Genomic DNA, 20,889 nt, shown 5'->3' with positions numbered 1-20,889 from the left:
ACCCTGACCAGTCTTCTTGTCCCAGCAGCTGAAACACCATACAGCATGAGGCTGCCACCACTATGCTTCACTGTAGGGATGGTGATGGGAAGTGCCTGGTTTCCTCAGCATAGGATGCTTAGAAATGAGGCCAAAAAGTTCAATCTTGGTTTTTATCAGACCACAGGATATTGCTTCTCACAGTCTGAAAGTCTTATTGTGCTTTTTTTTTTTTTTTACAAATGTCAGGTAACTTTCATGTGCCTTTTACCAAAGAGGGGCTTCTTTCTGGAAACTCTGCCAAAGAGCACAAATTGTGGTGTGCTTCTGGAAGTTTCTTACATCTGCACACAGGATATTTGGAGGGACCATTGGGTGGGAAGGCCAATTTATGACGAGTCCTGCTTGTTCAAAACTTTTTTTTGCATTAATTATAGAGGCCACTGTGCTCAATTGTAATGAACTATGAAATTAATTTGTATTTATTTATTTTTTGTCGTAGGTGTTGTGATAAAAGGTTGTGGACTCATATTGACCTAAACCGCTGCAAATCCATCACGCCTCTTATGCTCAGTGGGATTATCAGAAGACAGCCAGTGTCCTTAGATTTAAGCTGGACAAATATATCAAAAAAACAACTCAGCTGGCTCATGAACCGGCTCCCAGGTATTGAATTGTCATCTAGTTTGTTGGTCATAAAAGTGTTAATGCGTGTAGAGCTTTTAGACTCGGTTGGAAAGTTAAATTCCATGTACTCATGTACTTTAAAATTATAGGAAGACCTTCAGTCAGCTTCAGACATCTAAGCCCCATTGTATTCTCTCAAAATAATGTAAAAAAAAAAATATATATATATATATATATATATATATATATATCACTGTAAAAATAAAGATTCTTGCATATAGCTGACACCATAAAGCTTCATTATGAGATGTAAGTGTATATTTTTCCACCAGAAATGCAGCTGAAATGATGTACTTGACTTCCTTTGTGTTATTTCTGAAAACATACACTACACATACTCTTTAAGGGTCTATTCACACATACAGCATACTGTGCAGATTTCAGTGTAAACTAATCCTGTGATTCAACTCTGTACAGGATACTGTGTGTGAATACACCCCTACACAAAGATTTTTAATTGTGCCATTGTTTTGCTTCTATTGAACAATGTAATGTTACGCACCTTCATATTTTGTGTTTTTTTCCAGCCCTACGAGAGCTTAATTTATCTGGCTGCTCTTGGATTGCCGTTTCTGCACTTTGTAGTTCCAGCTGTCCATTGCTACGATCTCTCAATGTCCAGTGGGTGGAAGGGCTGAAAGATGCACAGATGAGGGACCTTCTGTCTCCTCCAACAGATAACAGACCAGGTAATGCAGCTGGAAAACTTTCTACAGCACTAAAATGCTATTTCTTTCACTATAGTTTCATTATTCCATACATAAGTAGTATCCAACAGATACTGGGATCAAATGCAGGGATGCCATTCTTTACTCACACTTTAAAATTCTTGCAGGTCAGATGGACAACCGCAGCAAACTGAGGAACATTACAGAGCTTCGTCTAGCAGGACTGGACATCACAGACACCTCACTGCGCCTCATGATTCGGCATATGCCTCTTCTTTCTAAACTGGATCTGAGCTTCTGTAACCATGTTACTGATCAGTCCATTAATCTGCTCACTGCAGTGGGTACATCTACCAGGGATTCTTTATCAGAGATTAATTTATCAGGTATAGTGATGAGCGTAAAGATAAGGTTATGACTGGGCTCTGCTACTTATTATTGACTACTCGTGGGTAATTTTGGTTTTCTTTGTCATTCTGTATGCTAGAAATAGACCTCATGTAGCACAATAATTTTGGTTGAAACTGTAAGGAATGTATTGTCAGAAATGGCCTATTAATAATTGAAAAAGGTTTTTTATGTTAAACATTTAAGATTTTTCTGTGTTATAAAAACCTGAAAATCTCAGTTGTCATTCTGTCCACCAAGCCGCATAATAAATGAACACTTCTTCTTCTGTAGATGTCACCTTATTATTATAGTGAGGAGTACAATGGTTATACCCATAGACAGAACAAAGGACCTACCATTCACAATATGTGATGATCAAAGCGACCCTCTTTTCCCTTTCTGCTTAGGTCATGGAGCATGCCTTGAACACTCTCCCATAGATGCCAATTAGTCAATTCCAGACTACAGGTTCAATGATCCATGTGGCCGCTGTTAACCAGCTCGCTAAAAGCTGTTAGCAGCATGTACACAAAACATGAAGTAGCCTTTGATCAGAATATAAAAATAGATGATAAAAGGATATTATTTAGTATCTTCCTTCAACTAGTAAGAACAGAGAGGTGATAAATTCCCCATTAAGTACACATCACACAAAATTTACTATTAAAGCAACGGCGCACAATTCAATGTTTTAACATTGAAGTTCTCGTGTGAGAGAAGCTTTTGTGTAGTCTGGAGTTAGGGCTTATGGCTGTCCTCAAACTTTGTTACGTAGAGCTGTAATACATTTATACACTTCTGTGGGGCCCTACTGTATTACACATCAGCATGCCTTCTATTTCACAAACAGGCTTTTTTGTCAGACTACAGGGCCTGAATTAGACAAAGTAATGTAGACTCTCAAGAAAGTGGTCTCCAAACTGTGGAGCTCCAGCTGTTTCAAAACTACAACTCCAGCATGCCTCCACAGCCATTGGCTCCATGCCAAGAACAGAAAAGGAAAAAAATGTAATACTGATGAAATAAAATGCTCCTATTAAAGCAGCCATAGGCCGTTCCACATGGCAGTATTTCAGTCAGCATTTAGCATCAGTATTTGTAAGCTAAATTTAGGAGTGGATTCATACATGCACATTTTTTGTTTGGACCGTGTTCACACGTCCAGAATTCCGCTGGAGATTCTGGAGCAGCAGAGTCCTGTTAATTGAATGGGTTTCTGCTGTGTTGTGCACACGGCAGAATTTCCGTGTCCACAGAAAGAATGAACCTGTTCATTCTTACTGCAGACTCCGCATAGCCATCTACTCTTATTGACGACGCCTGCAGTCTCTGGAATGTCTGCTCAGAAATTTTCTGTGCTGACATTGCGGATGTGTGATCATAGCCTTATAGTTTTTTCTGTGTGGATGTCATTCCTGGTTTTAACTGTCCTACATCCTCCCATATGAAAGTGGTCTTACAGTAAAGACAATAGTATGACCCTTCCTACTCCATCATGAGTTTTCCTATCTGGGAAAGTTATTCCCTATTGGATAACTTGTGGATCAGTGGGGGTCTGCCCAATGAAACCCCTGCAGATCCCCAGAACAAGGTCACAATGCAGCCCTGAATAAACCACTCCATTAGGCCACTATTGGCCTTCTGAACATTGCCAACCAAGCACAATGCTCTGCAACAATTGGAAGGCCCATAGAGAATTGAGTGGTGGCTGCAAGTTGCCTAAATGAGAAAAACAGTTAAAAGAAATGTCATCAGAAAATTATCTAATTTAATATCAAGTTTTTATCATTACTGTATATTTTAGGAGTTTTTGTTAGTTTTTTTTTTTCTAGTTTTCCATTTTACTAGCTATATTTTATGATCTTGAGATTATGCAGTTTCTATGCTGGCCATTAGGTGTAAAACTAAGCCAAAACTTTTTTCTCTGTACAGACTCTGTAAGGAATACAGTGAATGGTGACACCAGTATGTAGATTAACACTGGATCTACCACCATTCACAACATACCTCGCATCCCTCTCCCTGTAGTATGTCCTCTGAAAAGGACACAGAGAATGCCCAGTAGTGTCTCAAATTAATCTGAATGGGACAAGTTCTGTCTATGGTCCATGGGCCCTGCATTAAAGCATATCACTAAATGCTGTTACAAAAACAGCTCAGGCAAAATGGGAGCCCCTATCATAATGCATAAAAAATGCAATTATAGAAAAGAACCTGTTTCAGTATCTGGCTCTAATCAGGCAAAAATCTGGGCGATACATTCCCTTTTAAAAGCTACATATGTACCTATGTAGTAGGGGTTGCATGGTATATGTATTGCTGCATGGTAAATTAAATAGCTTCAAGTTAGTCCTAATAAATTACTTTCTCGCCTTCTTTCCAGACTGCAATAATGTTACAGACCAGTGCCTGACATACTTCAAACGATGTGGCAACATCTTCCTGATAGACCTAAGATACTGCAAGCAGGTTACTAAAGAGAGCTGCGAACAGTTCATAGCAGAAATGTCTGTAATTGTACAGTTTGGACAAACAGAGGAAAAGCTGCTCCAGAAGATCAGCTAATTAGAAAATGTCTAAATGACTTTGTTAAAGCTGCACCTGAAAGACAATATTGGCCTTAAAAGTAGAGGTTTAAGGTTGACCAGCCTCCTTTATATCAAGACTTCCTCCAGCACCACGTTCACCAGCTGTTAAAGGTTGACACTGGAACAAAGGTTTGACCTTTGAAGGACACTTTTTGAAAATCCAAGGGCATGCACTTGGTAACATTTATTGTATTGGCTCTTAAACTGTTCCATTTCTAAGCATTGTGTGTCTTTAGAAGTGGACCACCCAGAACATAGAAGCCTTCCAAAATCTGCTGAAACAATAATTTGTCATATGTTATGCAGAAATATTTTTGTATATGACTATGAAAGTTCTATTTACAATGTATGATGCCAGTGTTAATTTTCTGGGTGTTTCTTGGTTAGGGATAACCCGCTGATCTTTCCATGTACAGTTGATGAAGGCAGTGAAGCCAACATTGCTTGTGACCACTTCTAAAGCATGTTTAAATGAGCTTTTTACATGAAACATATGCATGCTGAGCAGACATATATGTTTATTCATTTTGACACAGATCCTTTCTGCACATGAAGATCCAGCATAGCATGATGTTTTTGTGGCCTGTTGAACAAATCTACAGTGATGCAGGGCAAACAAATCAGGCAGTCTCCACTATTGTGCCACTGGACGATTGTGTCCATAGCTTTTGGTCTGACTGTAACATACTAGCCTTCAGAAGTGCCATTGTTGTAAGGTGTTTCTTTTTTTCCCCTTTTTGTAGAATGCCCTCAAGCTGTTTTAATCTCCAGTTTGTGTTAACTGTTCACAGGACAAAATGTTTACCACCATTTACTGGCTACAGATTGTTATAGTTAAAGAGCCAGATCAGGTACAAAGAAGAACTTGGGTCTCTTCAAACGCCACTTGTAAATCTCCTTTTGTAAAATAAATGCCCCTTGCACTGGAAATAAAAGAATGGGGTTATAACTGTATAGGAGACTACACAGCTAAATGCATTTACATCAATGCATTACCAGTCTACCCACTCCTGCACCATGGAGTCAGATGTATACTTTTTTAATGTAAGTAATGTTGTTGGAATTTAAAAGTGTATCATGTTTATTTATGGACACATTTATTAAAATCTTTTACTAAAAAGCATGTCATTTTTTTCAGAAGTGTAAATGTCACTTCAGAATTGGAATGACTTAATGCAATTCAATGGGGAAGATTTATTTATCTTTTAGTGGTTCACGTTGTATGATTAATTTGGTTCATCTTACAAGACATGTTCGACACACTTGTCAACCTTTGCACCACTTATTGGTTGACTTACTTTACACCAGTGTTTTGTGCCAGCACAATTTATTCAACATGGATTGAATGTAACAAAGAATCAGATTTACTAAAATTGTCTGTGTAGACTAGAAATTTTAAGAATGCTCTAGATTTAGCAAAATGACAGGCAGGTTATTGAATTTGTCTCATTCTTAGATTGTCTAGTCTAAGCTTAAACCAACAATGAGTTGACTTAAAAAGAACCTGTCACGTTGAAAATGCAGCGTAATCTATAGGCATCATGTTAAAGAGCAGGAGGAGCTGAGCAGATTGATAGAAAGTTTTGTAGGAAAAGTTCCAGGCTAACAACTTATTTGTGCGAAGCTCTGCTTATTCTGGGCTTAGTAGTTGAGTGAATGGGCCTACTAAGTGATTGACAGCCATCTGTGTGCATATAGAGATAGCTGTCAATCAGTAAATAAGACCACTCTGAGCAGATTTACATGAATAAATAAATAGTGGACTTTGGCAGTTGGGGGGCCCAAATTTAACCTGTAGACCACACAGGGCGTACATGTATGCCCTTGCCATCTGGGACTTAACACTCCAGAACGTACATGTATGCCCTAGGGCATTAAGTCACTATGAAGCGAGCATAGAAGCCGCACTCACTTCTTAGGCGGTGAGGGACGGCTGGTATCATTAACCCTGTAGACGACATGATCAATGCCGATCAGGGGGCCTAAAAGCATTAACAAGTGCCAGTAGCTCAGTGTTTCTTATCAGACCCTCGCAATGCAATTGTGGGGGTTTGATAAGCTAAAATAGTGGCAGAGGTCCCTTTGGCTGCCGTATCGATGTTCCAGTGATGGTGATTTTTTGTTTCATCATATCAGAAAAATTAAGTCCCATCAAAACAAAAATGCTATCAATAAAAACCACACTTGATGGAGCAAAAAAAAAAATTCCAGAATAGGGCAATTATAAGCATACTGATTTTGTTAAAAAAAATAAAAAATTTTTTTTAAAGTAGGACAATAAAAAGTTATAAATTGGGTATTACTTTAACCCGTTAAGGATCAAGAGCACACAGGTACGCCTTTACGTCTGGTTACTGGGGTTTGAAGCGTGCTCACAAGCTGAGCATGCTTCGTACCTGGCGGGTCCCGACTGCTATCAGCAGCCAGGACCTAGAGTTAAAAGAGAACTCCAGAATATAAAAATTCTCCCCCAAACTGCCGGCAGTAAAAAAAATAAAGATGTACATACCTTCCTTCGCTCCCCCAGGGCCTCCGGTAACCGGCGCGATACTCTTCCTGGTTGCTGGTGGTCGGTGAGTCATGCTGGAGAGGCGAAGGAAGGTATGTACATCTTTATTTTTTTTCTGCAAGCAGTATGGAGGACAATATTTATATTCTGGAGTTCTCCTTTAATGCCGGGCATCGCCGATTGGGCTGATGCCTGGCCTTAACACTTCAGACGCTGCAATCAAAGTTCATCACCGTGTCTGAAATATTGAAAAAACAATCCCAGCAGCTCAGCGGAGTTGATCAGGACATCGTGTTTTCACTGCAATGGTCCCAATCAGCTGAGAGGACTGCAGGAGGGTCCTCACCTGCCTCCTCGCCATTAGATCGGTGATCTAAAGCTCCCAGCCAGCCATGGCAGGCTGGAGCAGAAAAGCACCGATAACACTGATAAATGCTGAGCCAAAGCTTAGCATTGAACAGTGTATGCAACAGTAAAATTCTGCATGTGTTAGAGCCCCCCCCCCCCCCCCCCCCCATGGGGACTAAAAAAAATTAACTTTCCTAATAGTTTGAATCCGCTTATTTTTTTTAATGAATGTGCTACAGCCGAGAGGGTATGCATATACCAGAAAAAAAATGATCAAAAAGTTGCATCAAAACAAAAATGGTACCAATTAAAAAAAAAAATACAGACCACGGTGCAAAGAATGAGCCCTCCTATAGCCCGGTATGTGGAAAAATGAAGTTATAGGGGTCAGAAGATGGCAATTTAAACATACCTATTTTGGTGCATGTAGTAAAATAAAACCTACGTAAATTTGGTATCTTTGTAACCGTATGGACCTACAGAATGAATAATTTTTATCGACAAGTGAACCATGTAGAAACGGAAGCCTCCAAAAGTTAAAATGGTGGTTTTTGTTTTTCAATTTTACTCCACAAAATGTTTTTTTGGTTTTGCCGTAGATTTTCAAACAGAGTCAAACAAAGATGCTTTATTGATAGGCTTACAGATAACATGTAAGGAAAAGCATTGAAATAATGAAAAGGAACCAACGGCCCAATTAGGCCTTAAACAAAGTAACAATTGGTACAAGTGATGCATTAGACAGTAACAACACAATGATAAGCAGCACAAAATCATAGGAAAGCTTTATTTTTAGAAGGGGAGGAGGAAATAACGAAAGTCCTAAAATGAAAATTGGCCAGGTCCTTAAGGGGTTAATCATATTGACCTACAGAATAAAAAACAATTAATTTTCATTATAAAATTCACTGGGTTAAAACAGCCAACTCCCTTCACATGGTGAACATAGCTTAGCAGTGGAGAGGATAGTGGTGAATGAAGGTACTGTTATAATGATCATGTGACTAGAGTAGACCTTCCTTGACACAGAGGTGGCAGCCAAAATTAGCTGAGAGTGTCCTTTATCTCAACCCCCAATGCCCCACCTGCCACAGTGATGTGATCCAGTGTGTCCCAGACTAGGACCTTCCTTTACATTACACTGATACAACTATGGGCTGCATGTTGTGCAGGCCTGGCTTAGGGTATGTTCACACTGCGGAATCTCCACTCGTGGAGATTCCATCAGGCGGCCGCCGCCGAAAATACTTCGGCAGTAGCACCGCGCCATCACCTTTGACTGCTATGCAGTACTCGCGGAATACCGCACAAAGAATGATCATGTTCTTTCCTTGCACGGAACAATTTCAGCGTCGCTGAAATTCCACAGTGTGAACGGGTCTCGCGGAAGACCCATTCACACTGATAATGTTCACACTGTGGAATTCCACGCTGTGAACATACCCTTAGAGGAAGAAGATTCAACACCAAAGTCCAGCTTCAGAGATCGTCCGGTACCCAAAGCTGAGGAGCCCAGATTCCTCTGAAATTCAGAAATGGATTGCTATCTATGGATCCTATGGCTGCCTTTTTGGATCTTTAGTGGAGATTCTGCAGTGTCAACCCGGCCTAAGAGTGTGTCTGCCTTTTTAGGCTATGTCCACATGGCAGAATGTCTGTCTGAAATTCCACCAGAATATTCCTCACAGACATGCCGCCGCAGCAGAGTCCCATTCATTTCAATGGGATTCTGCTGCACTGGACACACAATGAAAATATAGATTCCAGTGTCTACAGAAAGACTCAACTTTTCTAGAGATTCTGCTCTGAAATGCATTGCCATCTATGAGACTGCTCATTCCCAAGCGTTCCTAGCGCCTGCCGGATTATTTAAAGGTGTTAAATGTCTGCCAGGTAGACATTCCACAAATTTTCAGCTGAGTTCCGCCTCTTGTGACAGCCATCAGTCATAAAACCAAGATCTGTTGGTGGTCCTCCCACATTTCAAATACTCGACATTTAACCCCTTGGGGACGGAGCCCATTATGACCCTAAGGACAGGAGCATTTTTTGCAAATCTGACCACTGTCACTTTAAGCATTAATAACTCTGGAATGCTTTTACTTATAAATTTGATTCCGAGATAGTTTTTTCGTGACATATTCTACTTTATGTTAGTGGTAAATTTTCTTCAATATTTGCATAATTTTTTGGTGAAAAATCCAAAAATTTGATGAAAACTTTGAAAATTTAGCATTTTTCTAACTTTGAAGCTCTCTGCTTGTAAGGAAAATAGACATTACAAATAAATTATTTATTGATTCACAAATACAATGAGGGACATTTATCAATGTTTGCTTATGTATTCTTTTTTTTTAGTAATTTTTTCCTTACTTTTTTTTTGCTTATGTGAGACGTATCTATCAACTGGTTTCAGCCTGTTGATAATTTTTTCACGTAAGCAATTTTTCCTTTTTTACTTTGGTAGTAGCTTTTTCTGCTCCATGTTTGAGCTGGAGTAAATTTAGTCAATTTTTAACCCTGTTGCGACTTTTTTTTGCACAGTTGCGACTGTCGCAGTTAATAAATACCTGACTACCCGTAGTCCATTTTAAAATTACTACGTAGTAAATTTTTGGAAAACTTGCTTTTCTCGCTTTCCAGTCAAAATGTCGCACGAAAATCACGTAGTCGCAGTTGCGACAATTTTGCGACAATTGTAGTAAAGAAAACCTGACTAAACCCGTTGATAAATGTCCATAAATATGTCTACTTTATGTTTGCATCATAAAGTTGACATGTTTTTACTTTTGGAAGACATCAGAGGGCTTCAAAGTTCAGCAGCAATTTTTCACTCAGGGTGCCCTGAGCCCCATGCTCCATTCCAGCTACAAACATTTTTTAAAAGTATTGCTTGGTCACTCATGCTATTTGGAGTGGTTTGGCACCCTCTTGTGGCCAATAATTGTGCTCTAATTTCTATTGCAGCCTGGTAGGCATACCTGTTCTTTGACGGCTGCTTTGTTTCAGTTACCCTGGCAGGTGATCTACTATTCACAAATGACATAAGCCGCTTTAGGTATCCCTCTGGCATCCCTGATGCTGCACTGTGGCTCATGGTCAGGGAGCATATGTCATCCGCCGTGGCGGGTTGTTGCCGGGAATTAACTTTCCCTTGAAAACTACTGGCATATATTTTCAAGCAAACTGTTCTATCCTACCACTGCGTGCCATACAAGTGAAGCTCTTTGGCATTCCTGGCAGATGCTCTGGTTTCCTTTGAGATTCCTCATCTGTCAGGTCTGCCGGCCTCCCATCCTGGGTTGTCCTTAGTATGTCATGCCTTAGTATGTCATTCCCTTCCCCATAGGCTGCCGCATCTGCGGCTGGTGCCCCGGATCCCCACATCCAGTGCAAAGTCTCCATGGGAATATTCTGGCGGGGGCATGGATTGGATCCAAGATTATTATGCCAGACCGTAGTCTCAACTTTCACTTATTTCACAGTTGCTACGTCCGCGGCTGGCACTCCAGTACCCCACTATGTGAGAGGTATCCAAAGGATGACCCATTGTATGCTATGGACCCATACCAGTAAGCCAGACAGTGGTCTGCATGGTTTTTCTCTGCCGCCTGTCTCTCATCACACAGCTGCTGTATCTGCGGCTGGAGTTCCAGTACCTCTCTACTGTGCTAGGTGCAGACAGAATGACTCGTTGTCGACTATGGACTCCAGTAAGCCAGACAGTGGTCTGCGTGGTTTCCTACCCCGCCTGTCACACAACTGTTGTATCTGTGGTTGGAGTTCCGGTGCCTCACTACTGTTCGAGGTTCCGATGGCGTGTCACGTTGTCTACACTGGACCCATAACAGTAAGTCAGACTGTGGTCTGCATGGTTTCCTACACCGCCTGTCGCACATCACACGGCTGATGTATCTGCGGCTGGAGTTCCAGTACCTCACTACTGTGCGGGGTGCCCGACGGAATGGTTTGTTGTCGACTCTGGATCCATACCGGTGAACCAGACAGTGGTCTGCATGTTTTTTTTTGCCCCCTGTCACAAGTCACGCGACTGATGTATTTGCGGCAGGAGTTGCGGTACCCCAAGGCTGTGCATGGTATACGTAGAATGGACCCAGCGTCTCCTACGGACCGTATTCAGGATGACAGGGATGCATTCCACGGCTCCTCTGCCTCCCTCTTAACGCCCAGGGGAGGGGGTTTCTAGGCCACAGGTGACAAAGGGGCTCAGTTATCGCATTTCTGACTTCCATTTTTACCAAGCACCTGGAGATGTTCTTATTTAGCCAGACTGTTATCTGCACGGTTTCCGCCGCCATCAGTCTTTGACCTCAGGGCTGCCGCTGACATAGCCAAGTTTACCAGTACCACATGGCTGAGTGAGGGATCTGGAGGAGGGTCCCTACAGGTACATGGGATTGATGCCAGTTGGACAGTCCTTTGTCTGTTGGGTCTTCTGCATTACCAGGTCGCCCGTTGGATAGGCCGCACTCTGGTACCCTGCTTTCTGTGGGAGTTTGCATGGGGTGACCCTGTGCACTAAAGTTCTCCTATACCGGTCAGCCGGACGGTTGTCCACATGGCTTACAACTATGTCAGGTCACCTACCATACACCTTCCACACCATAGACGGTAGTTCAGGTAACCCACTGCCAAGTGGTAGTTTCGAGTGAGTCGCCCCGTGCTGCTTCTTTGGCCTTCTCCAACGTATCACCTACTGGGTTGTCGCTGGGCCTGGGGGCTACGTCCACCCAGTACTTATCCCGTGGCTGTGGGGCAGCATCTCCCTGCTCCTACAGTGCCTGGCGCACTTTGCTAGTCCCCTTTCTACAGGGGGTATGGGGATCAGGGTGCTTGGCATGAGTCAGTACTTTTGTTGAGGTTTTTTTCTGCCGCCAAGATGTTGCCATCTCTCTGTTCCCACTATATAGGTGGGGTATCTGACTGGGCCCTTGGTTTTTGCTGAGAGCAATCTTTTATATATATATATATATATATATATATATATATATATATATAATTAATGACACATTTATCAAGGGGTTTAGTCAGGTTTTCTTTACTATAATTGTCGCAACTGTGACTACGTGTGTTTTCGTGCGACAATTTGCGTGAAAAAATTCAAACTTGCTCACGTAGTTAATTTTTCAAAATGAATTTGCTTTAGTCAGGTATTTTTTAACTGCGACAGTCGCAGGTGCGCAATAAAATGTCGTAACGGCCGTAAAAATTGACTATATTTACTCCAGCTCCAACATGGAGCAGGAAAAGCTACTGCCGCCCGGGCTCCGACATACTTTCTCCCCACTACCCTCACTTCGCTACCGGGATACTGCAGTGATTTACATCCCCCCCCCTCTCACCTGCCAGCGCCACACAACTCCCATCTGTCATTTCACATTTCCCGCTGGGTCCTGTGATTGGCCAGGACCAGCAGCAGCAGCCAATCACAGGAACTGACCGGAACAGTGACATGATTAGGGGATATAGGAGTCAGTCAGGGGGGGGGGGGTCCGTCAGCATACCCCCCCCCCCCCCCGGCCTTCACCTGCACTGTGCCCGGCCTCCGCCCCCACCAGCACCCCTCTACTCCCCCCAGCCCCCCCGGCCTTCACCTGTACTGTGCCCAGCCTCCACTCCCACGTCTTCGGTTGGGCCGGCCTGACGTCCCTCCGTCAGTGACGGCACTCGCAGGGGGCCTGGAGAGAAGGATCGCTGCGCTGGATGGGTGAGTGTGTGTGTGTCTGTCTCTATTTGTGTGTGTGTGTGTGTGTGTGAGACTGTGTGTGACTGTGTGTAACTGTCTGTGTGTGCCCGTGATCCCTTTGCAGGACTACAACTCCCAGCATGCCCTTACTGTAAGGACATGCTCGGAGTTGGAGTTGTGCAGTGCAGGCGAATGACAAGCTTGTCCCCTGCCCCCAGCTGCAGGACTACAACTCCCAGCATGTCCTTACTGTAAGGGCATGCTGGGAGTTGTAGTCCTGCAGCTGGGGGCAGGGGACAAGCTTTTCACTTGCCCACACATCTCCTGCACCACACAACTACAACTCCCAGCATGTCCTTGCTGTAAGGGCATGCTGGGAGTTGTAGTCGTGCGGAGCAGGAGATGTGCAAGCAGGTGATAATAGATGTACTAACCCATTTTATTTTTTTTCCTTCTCATTTCAGATCCGTGTATCCTGTGGACTCCTTCGGATTCGGTGGACTACTTCGATGACCATCGTTTTTCTTTGTTTGATTTTAATAAAATGGTTAACGAGGGCTTGTGGGGGAGTGTTTTTTGTAATAATTTTTTTTTTTTAAACCTGTTTTTTCCTTTCTTTACTTGACAGTAGAGATGAGCAAACTCACAGTAAATTTGATTCGTCACAAACTTCTCTGCTCGGCCGTTGATGACTTATCCTGCATAAATTAGTTCAGCTTTCAGGTGCTCCGGTGGGCTGGAAAAGATGGATACAGTCCTAGGAAAGAGTCTCCTAGGACTGTATCCACCTTTTCCAGCCCACTGGAGTACCTGAAAACTGAACTAATTTATGCAGGATAAGTCATCAACTGCCGAGCCGAGAAGTTCGTGACTAATCAAATTTACTGTAAGTTCGCTCATCTCTACTTGACAGGCTTTGTAGTGGAAGCTGTCTTATAGACTGAGTCCATTACTAAGCTGGGCTTAGGGTTAGCCACAAAAACAGCTAGCGCTAACCCCCAATTACCCTTGTACCCAATGCCACAGGGGAGCCGGTACCAACAGGCCCGGAGCGTCAAAAATGGCACTCCTGGGCCTAGGTGGTAACAGGCTGGCGTTATTTAGGCTGGGGAGGGCCAGTTACAATGGTCCTCGCCCACCCTGGTAACGTCAGGCTGTTACTGTTTGGTTGGTATTTGGCTGAGAATAAAAATAAGGGGGGACCCTATGCGTTTGTTGTTTTTTTAAATTAATAATTAAATATTTAGAAAAAAAAAAAAAACATAGGGTCCACCCCATTTTTATTCTCAGCCAAATACCAACCAAACAGTAACAGCCTGACGTTACCAGGATGGGCGAGGACCATTGTTAATGGCCCTCCCCAGCCTAAATAACGCCAGCCTGTTACCGCCTAGGCCCAGGAGCGCCATTTTTGATGCTCCGGGCCTGTTGGTACTGGCTCTTCCCGGCACCCCTGTGGTGTTGGGTACTGGGGTAATAATTGGGGGTTAGTGCTAGCTGTTTTTGTGGCTAACGCTAAGCCCGGCTTAGTAATGGACTCTATCTGTAAGACAGCTTCCACTACTAAGCCTGTCCAGTAAGTAAAAAAAAAAAACAGGTTTAAAAAAAATTTTATTACAAAAAAAACACTCCCCCACAAGCCCTCGTTAACCATTTTATTATCAAGCAAAGAAAAACGCTGGTCGTCGAAGTAGTCCACCGAATCCGAAGAAGTCCACAGGATACATGGATCTGTAGAATAAGTACATTTAGGGAGAAAAAAAGTGTTAAAAAAAAATGTAATAAATATACACACACACACACACACACACACACATATATATGCAAATTTTTTTTCAACGCTGCATAGTGGTGTTCTGTAGTCATTATTTGGTTTTTGCTTATGTGTGCTAAAAAATAAAAAAAATGGTATTTAAAAGTGATCAACCCCCTGTGATAGTATGATAAATATGTCGTACATAAGCAAAAAAAATAGCAAGAAAAAAAATGACTACAGAACTTGCTTACCAAAGCAACGATGATAAATGTCCTCGATAGTGTCCAGGCTTGAGTTCTTACTGTCCACCATTGCAGCCTGGCTCTTTTTCTGTTTTATGGTTATCTGCTGCTACTCTCACAGTCTTGGCTCTCCTCTGGTGGGAGGAGTTTATGTTCTTTTGTATGGCTGACGTCAGCTGGTCTAGCCACCATCTGTTGTTTCGGGTCCTACCATTGCTTTTTTTTCCCTCCCTCGTAGCAACCTCCCTGGAAGGGTGTGTTCTTCATTCCCTTTTTGTTTGTGTCAGTTTGTACTGCACTGACTCCATAGTCTTCTGGAGTAACCTTCCTGTTCCCCGAGCCTGAGAGTCCCTGCTGGGTTCTCATTTGTTTTCCCCCTCAGTTTCCATTCTGGTGGGATGTTTCTTCGGCGTGCTCTGGTCCGCTTGGACATCTAGGGTCCAACACCATTTGGTTTCCTTGGCTTGGACTCTGTCCAAGGATGCTGTGGCGTGCCTTCCTTTCAGATGGCTCTTGCTGTTCTTTGGTGAGCGCACTGGTATGTGTATTTCTACGCAGAAAAAACAATTTTTTTTTTTTTTAAATACACCAGCAGGTGTATACTAATGTGTGGAATAGCACTGAATTTAGCACAGAGACAGAATAACAGGTAGTAAATAGTACACTACTTGGTTCTATGTATGCCCTTTGCAATGATGAGCGCACTGTTAAGCGTATTTATATGCAGAAAAAAACTTTTTTGTTGTTGTATACACCAGCCGGTGTATACTAATGTGTGGAATAGCACTGAATTTTGCACCGAGATAGAAATACAGGTACTAAATAGTACACTGCTTGGTTGTATGTATGCCCTTTGCAATGATGAGTGCACTGTTAAGCGTATTTGTATGCAGGAAATACTTTTTTTTTTCTTCAATACACCGGCAGGTGTATAACACTGAATTTAGCACAGAGACAGAAAAAAAAGGTGGTATATGGTACGCTATTTGCTTGTATGTAGGCCCTTTGCAATGATAAGGCCACTGTTAAGCGTATTTGTACACAGGAAAAACTTTTTTCTTTAATACACCGGCAGGTGTATAACGTGTGGTATAACACTGAATTTGAGACAGAATAACAGGTGGAAAATGGTAAAAAGGCACTAAAGTCCACACTATTATGACTTATTTCTGAACAGCAGCAGGACCCAAAAGTGCAGCACCACAGAAAAAAAAAAATTAGAGGGATTAAACCCTAAATTGAACTCTGTCACACAATTGTGAGAATCAGATTTGTGGAGCAACAGAAAAAACTCAATTGGAGATTAGATGCTCCATACAGGTAAAACAGCTGTGAGATCTATGACTCAGGTGACTGCTATGCAGCACCTCTATGCCTGCTATATTGAGTAAGTACGAGGTAGAATCATTCTCGGTCAGAACTGCAGCAACACTGTGCCGTGTCTTTCCCTAATGCTGATGTCACCGCTGCATACCGTATTTTTCGTCCTATAGGACGCACCGGCGTATAAGACGCACCCAATTTTTAGGGGCAAAATCTAAAAAAATTTAGATTTTGAACCCAATAGTGGTCTTCAACCTGCAGACCTCCAGATGTTGCAAAACTACAACTCCCAGCATGCCCGGACACCCAACGGCTGTCCGGGCATGCTGGGAGTTGTAGTTTTGCAACATCTGGAGGTCCGCAGGTTGAAGACCACTGCAGGAGGAGATAAGACTCACGTGTCCCCGCCACTCCGGACCCGTCACCGCAGCCCTGGATGTCGCTCCGGAACGTCTCTGCTGCCGGCCGGGTATCCTCGCTCTCCGTCATCACGTCGTTACGCACGCCAACGCACGTACGCGACGACGTGATGACGAGGAAGGAGAGCGCCGGCCATACAGGGGATCCCTGAACGTAGAAGACACCAAGGAGGCAGGCGGCTATTCAGTCGGCTGTTCGGGACCGCCGCGGTGAAATTGCGGCGGTCCCGAACAGCCCGACTGAACAGCCGGGTTAGTGTCACTTTCCCTTCAGATGCGGCGGTCAGCTTTGATCGGCGCGTCTGAAGGGTTAATGCAGGGCATCACCGCGATCAGTGATGTCCTGTATTAGCCGCGGGTCCCTGCCGTTGATGGCTGCAGGGACCGCTGCGATAGGGGTGTATTCGCCGTATAAGATGCACCAACTTTTTCCCCCCAGTTTTGGGGAAGAAAAAGTGCGTCTTATACGGCGAAAAATACGGTATATGCTGTATAACGCCGTTGTATGCGATCAGCACACAGACATGCAGTCACTTCCTTTCCCTATCTCCTGCATAGGAGAAATGACCAGAGGGAAGATGGCCGATTATATAGGGCTGTTACATCACAGGGGTCAGTGAACACTGATAGGCTGCATCTCACATGTGATTCAGGGTCAGCCTGCCTACCTTCATTCCTGCCACTGTTTCCTGCCCTCCCATAATCCCCTGCCCCATGTGGATCCGCCATCTTAGGTCTCCAATAGCCTGGAACGCTGTAAAATGGAGTTTAATGAAGCGATTCGCGCGATAGAATTGCGGCGATATTCGTATTCGTTGCAAATCGAATTTTTTATGAAATTCGTAACGAATTGGGGTTCGTCAACTTCAATTCGCTCATCTCTAGTGTACACGTTTAAGTGCAGCCATTCCCAAACAAGGGAAAAGAGCAGAGATGTATGCTAAAGAATAGTTTGCACTTGATAATATGGTCACAGTGAATCTCGGAGATCAATATACAAAAAGTGATCACATAAGGTGATTTACCGAATTTTAAAACACCTTTGCCACAAATGGTATCTAAGAGCTCTGTAACATTTTAACTTTAGTGTGAAAGCTAAGTTTCATTTGACTAATTAAGAGTGTCTTTAGTTTAGGGTGGTACTTAGGGACTAGTCCCTAAAATAGTGTTAATTTATAAGTTGCCCTGAGACCCCTATGGGAGTTTTTTGGTATAAGGAGAGCCGGGGCACCCGGCAGGAGATCATCCTGTGGATAGGGGATAATATGTTCAGTACCAGAGTTCCCCTTGTAAAGGGGTTAAATCAGCTAAGTTGTGGGATAACAATGCTGCTCACTCCTGCATAAGAGAGCTATAACCCATGGGAGGTAAAATTAATCTTGATGGGGGTTATCCAGTATAAAAAAAAAAACACACGGGACACCAACTTGACACCAACTGAACAAAAAATAAATAAAAAATTTGTCTCAGACAACAGGACATGTACTCCATGTCCTTAGTCTGCTTGTTTTTACAAATCAGCAAACATACTGCCTCCAGCCATGTAAACTATCTGGCTGCAAGCAGTATTTCTGTGCACTGCCCCTCTGCTTCGGTGTTCCAACCACCAGGGTCAGAGCCTATTGGCCATAGCAGTAGGTCCCCAGACTGGAGCATTCTTGATAATTACCATCCTGGTTGGCCTGTACATCCCCCCCCCTGCATGGGTGCGCTCCACCAGACTGGGTGCACAGCACGTTAAGTCCCGCACATGCGCCGTGCTACCTCCCGACAGCCTCTGTTAAAGGACAACTGTAGTGGTCAAAAATCCCTGCCCAAATGTTCCCCAAACAAAAGTTATACAATTCAGTCAATTATTTCTATTTACCTATATGCAGCCGTTTCTGAGATATTAGAGTTGCCAGCATAGCCCAGTAGTCCTGCGTCCGTCCCCTATTCATTACATTGCAGCCGCCATCTTGGGGATGGAAATCTCTTCCTCCCAGCAGTGTTTGTGCTCCCCCTAGCCTCTGTCAGGTCCTCCCTGCTTATGCATATGCATGAGCGGGTGCTTTCTGAGGCAGCCATAGGCTCATCCTCAGAAACGCCCCTATCTGTAAGATTGAAGCAGGGGGAGAATGAGGACGTCCACAGCTCCTCCCCCCTCCCCTGCTCTGTCTACACAGGACCTCACTTATCACGGGGAGGATTCAAGTTTTCACGGGGGAAACACAGAGCAAACCACAGAGCAGGGAGGGGAGGGGAGGACGTGTGTGTGAAGGAGGCATATTACACTGCACGGGCTGGTGGTGTATACAGGGAATAAATATCATACTGGAGATGATTCTGTGTGTGAGATGGGGGGGGGGGGGGACTACTGAATGACACATGCTGGGAGTTGTAGTCCCTGTTATGTGTGTGTGTATGCCAGTGTTTCCCAACCAGGGAATAGTAGTTTTGCAACATCTGGAGGCACCCTGGTTGGGAAACACTGGTGTATGAACTACAACTCCCAGGAGACTACAGAGATACAATACAGGTGTTTGTGAACTACAACTCCCAGGAGACTACAGAGATACAATAGAGGTGTTTGTGAACTACAACTCCCAGGAGACTACAGAGATACAATATAGGTGTTTGTGAACTACAACTCCCAGGAGACTACAGAGATACAATAGAGGTGTTGGTGAACTACAACCCCCAGGAGACTACAGAGATACAATATAGGTGTTGGTGAACTACAACCCCCAGGAGACTACAGAGATACAATATAGGTGTTGGTGAACTACAACACCCAGGAGACTACAGAGATACAATAGAGGTGTTGGTGAACTACACCACCCAGGAGACTACAGAGATATAATAGAGGTGTTGGTGAACTACAACTCCCAGGAGACTCCTGATACAATAGAGGTGTTGGGTGAACTACAACTCCCAGGAGACTACAGAGATACAATATAGGTGTTGGTGAACTACAACCCCCAGGAGACTACAAAGATACAATATAGGTGTTGGTGAACTACAACTCCCAGGAGTCTCCTGATACAGTAGAGGTGTTGGTGAACTACAACTCCTTTATACACTCAAACAGCAGAAAGCTGACAGGGCATGCTGGGATTTGTAGTCTTGCAACAGCTGGAGGCACCACTGGAATTCCCAGCATGCCCGAACAGCATATAAAATAACTGGGCATGCTTGGAGTTGTAGTTGTGAAAAAGATGGAGGGACCAATATCAGGACAGTTTTATAGACAAACAATTATGGGTTTTTTTTTACCATTTTTACTTTCACTCTCCACTCTCCAGAGCCCACACTACAGTGAGCACGGAGGCAGCTGCTTCATCACTGGACAGGAGCCAGCATGGGGAGGGGGAGATGAGCAGAAGGGGAGGGTGTATGCATAGGGAAGGGAGATGTGGGCGTTACAATATAATAATTTGCTCGGGGGGATAGAACAGGGGGAGGGCAGCAGCTTACAGGAAGTAAGCACAAGGCATGATGGGAGATGTAGTTTTACTTTCACTTCTCCTCCGTAATTCGTGTGCTGATAACGGGAGAACGACTGGGCCAATTTTGATGGGGGAGACATCGTTGGAAAGGTCTTTCAAAGACCTATTAAATGAGGTAAAAAAAAGTTTTTTTGCCCAGCACTGCAGATGTCCTTTAAGTGGATGCAGGCCATCACTGACATGCAATGCACCCAGTCTGGAGAAGCAGAGCCAAGCAGGAGGATGTATGGGCAGTAATTATCCATTAAAAAAAAAAAAAAAAAAGGACATTCCTGGGTTCTGAATGATCATTTGGGGACACAGGGACAGCTGTACCAAAAAGCAGGACAATCCCAGTAAAATTGGTATGTGTGGCCACCCTGTGTAAAATTTTTTTTTTTTTTTTTTTTTTTTTTTTTTAAATGTAATAAAATCACCAGCACAGTGCTAGCCTGTTGAGTCCAGTACACTTTCTCCAGCACTATGGGGGAGATTTATAAAAACCTGTGCAAAGGAATAGCTGCCCATAGCATCCAATCAGATCACTTCTTTTATTTTGCAGAGGACTTGTTAAAAAATGAAAGAAGCGATCTGATTGGTTGCTATGGGAAACTCAGCAACTTTTCTTCTAGACAGGTTGTGATAAATCTCCCCCTTTGTCAGGAGTACGTGATGTGTTGTGCTGTGTGTACTGATAGAAAACAGTCCACCTCTGGTCCCACTCCTTGAAATAGAGAGAATGAGAAATAGCCATGCAACATCGAGGGGGCTCAGTAAGAGTGCACAAATCACCCTGTCACTATTCT

At 43.5% G+C, this 20,889-nt stretch overlaps 1 protein-coding gene across 15 annotated transcripts in view; it reads left to right on the top strand.

Moving 5' to 3' along the window:
- The window catches only part of KDM2B (lysine demethylase 2B), a 174,833-nt gene extending 169,401 nt beyond the window's left edge, over positions 1-5,432 (top strand). For all 15 annotated transcript variants that reach the window (XM_056534717.1, XM_056534724.1, XM_056534712.1 and 12 more), the window contains 4 exons: positions 482-645; positions 1,194-1,355; positions 1,502-1,720; positions 4,108-5,432. In XM_056534717.1, the coding sequence (XP_056390692.1) occupies positions 482-645; positions 1,194-1,355; positions 1,502-1,720; positions 4,108-4,289 (727 nt within the window). In that variant the 3' untranslated portion in view covers positions 4,290-5,432. The remainder of the gene's footprint in view (positions 1-481; positions 646-1,193; positions 1,356-1,501; positions 1,721-4,107) is intronic.
- The last annotated feature ends 15,457 nt before the right edge of the window (positions 5,433-20,889 follow it).

Source organism: Hyla sarda, chromosome 1 (genome assembly GCF_029499605.1).
Source record: "Hyla sarda isolate aHylSar1 chromosome 1, aHylSar1.hap1, whole genome shotgun sequence".
Classification (NCBI taxonomy): domain Eukaryota; kingdom Metazoa; phylum Chordata; class Amphibia; order Anura; family Hylidae; genus Hyla; species Hyla sarda.
Note: the sequence above shows the minus strand (reverse complement) of the source record. Positions and strands in the feature narration are given on the sequence as shown.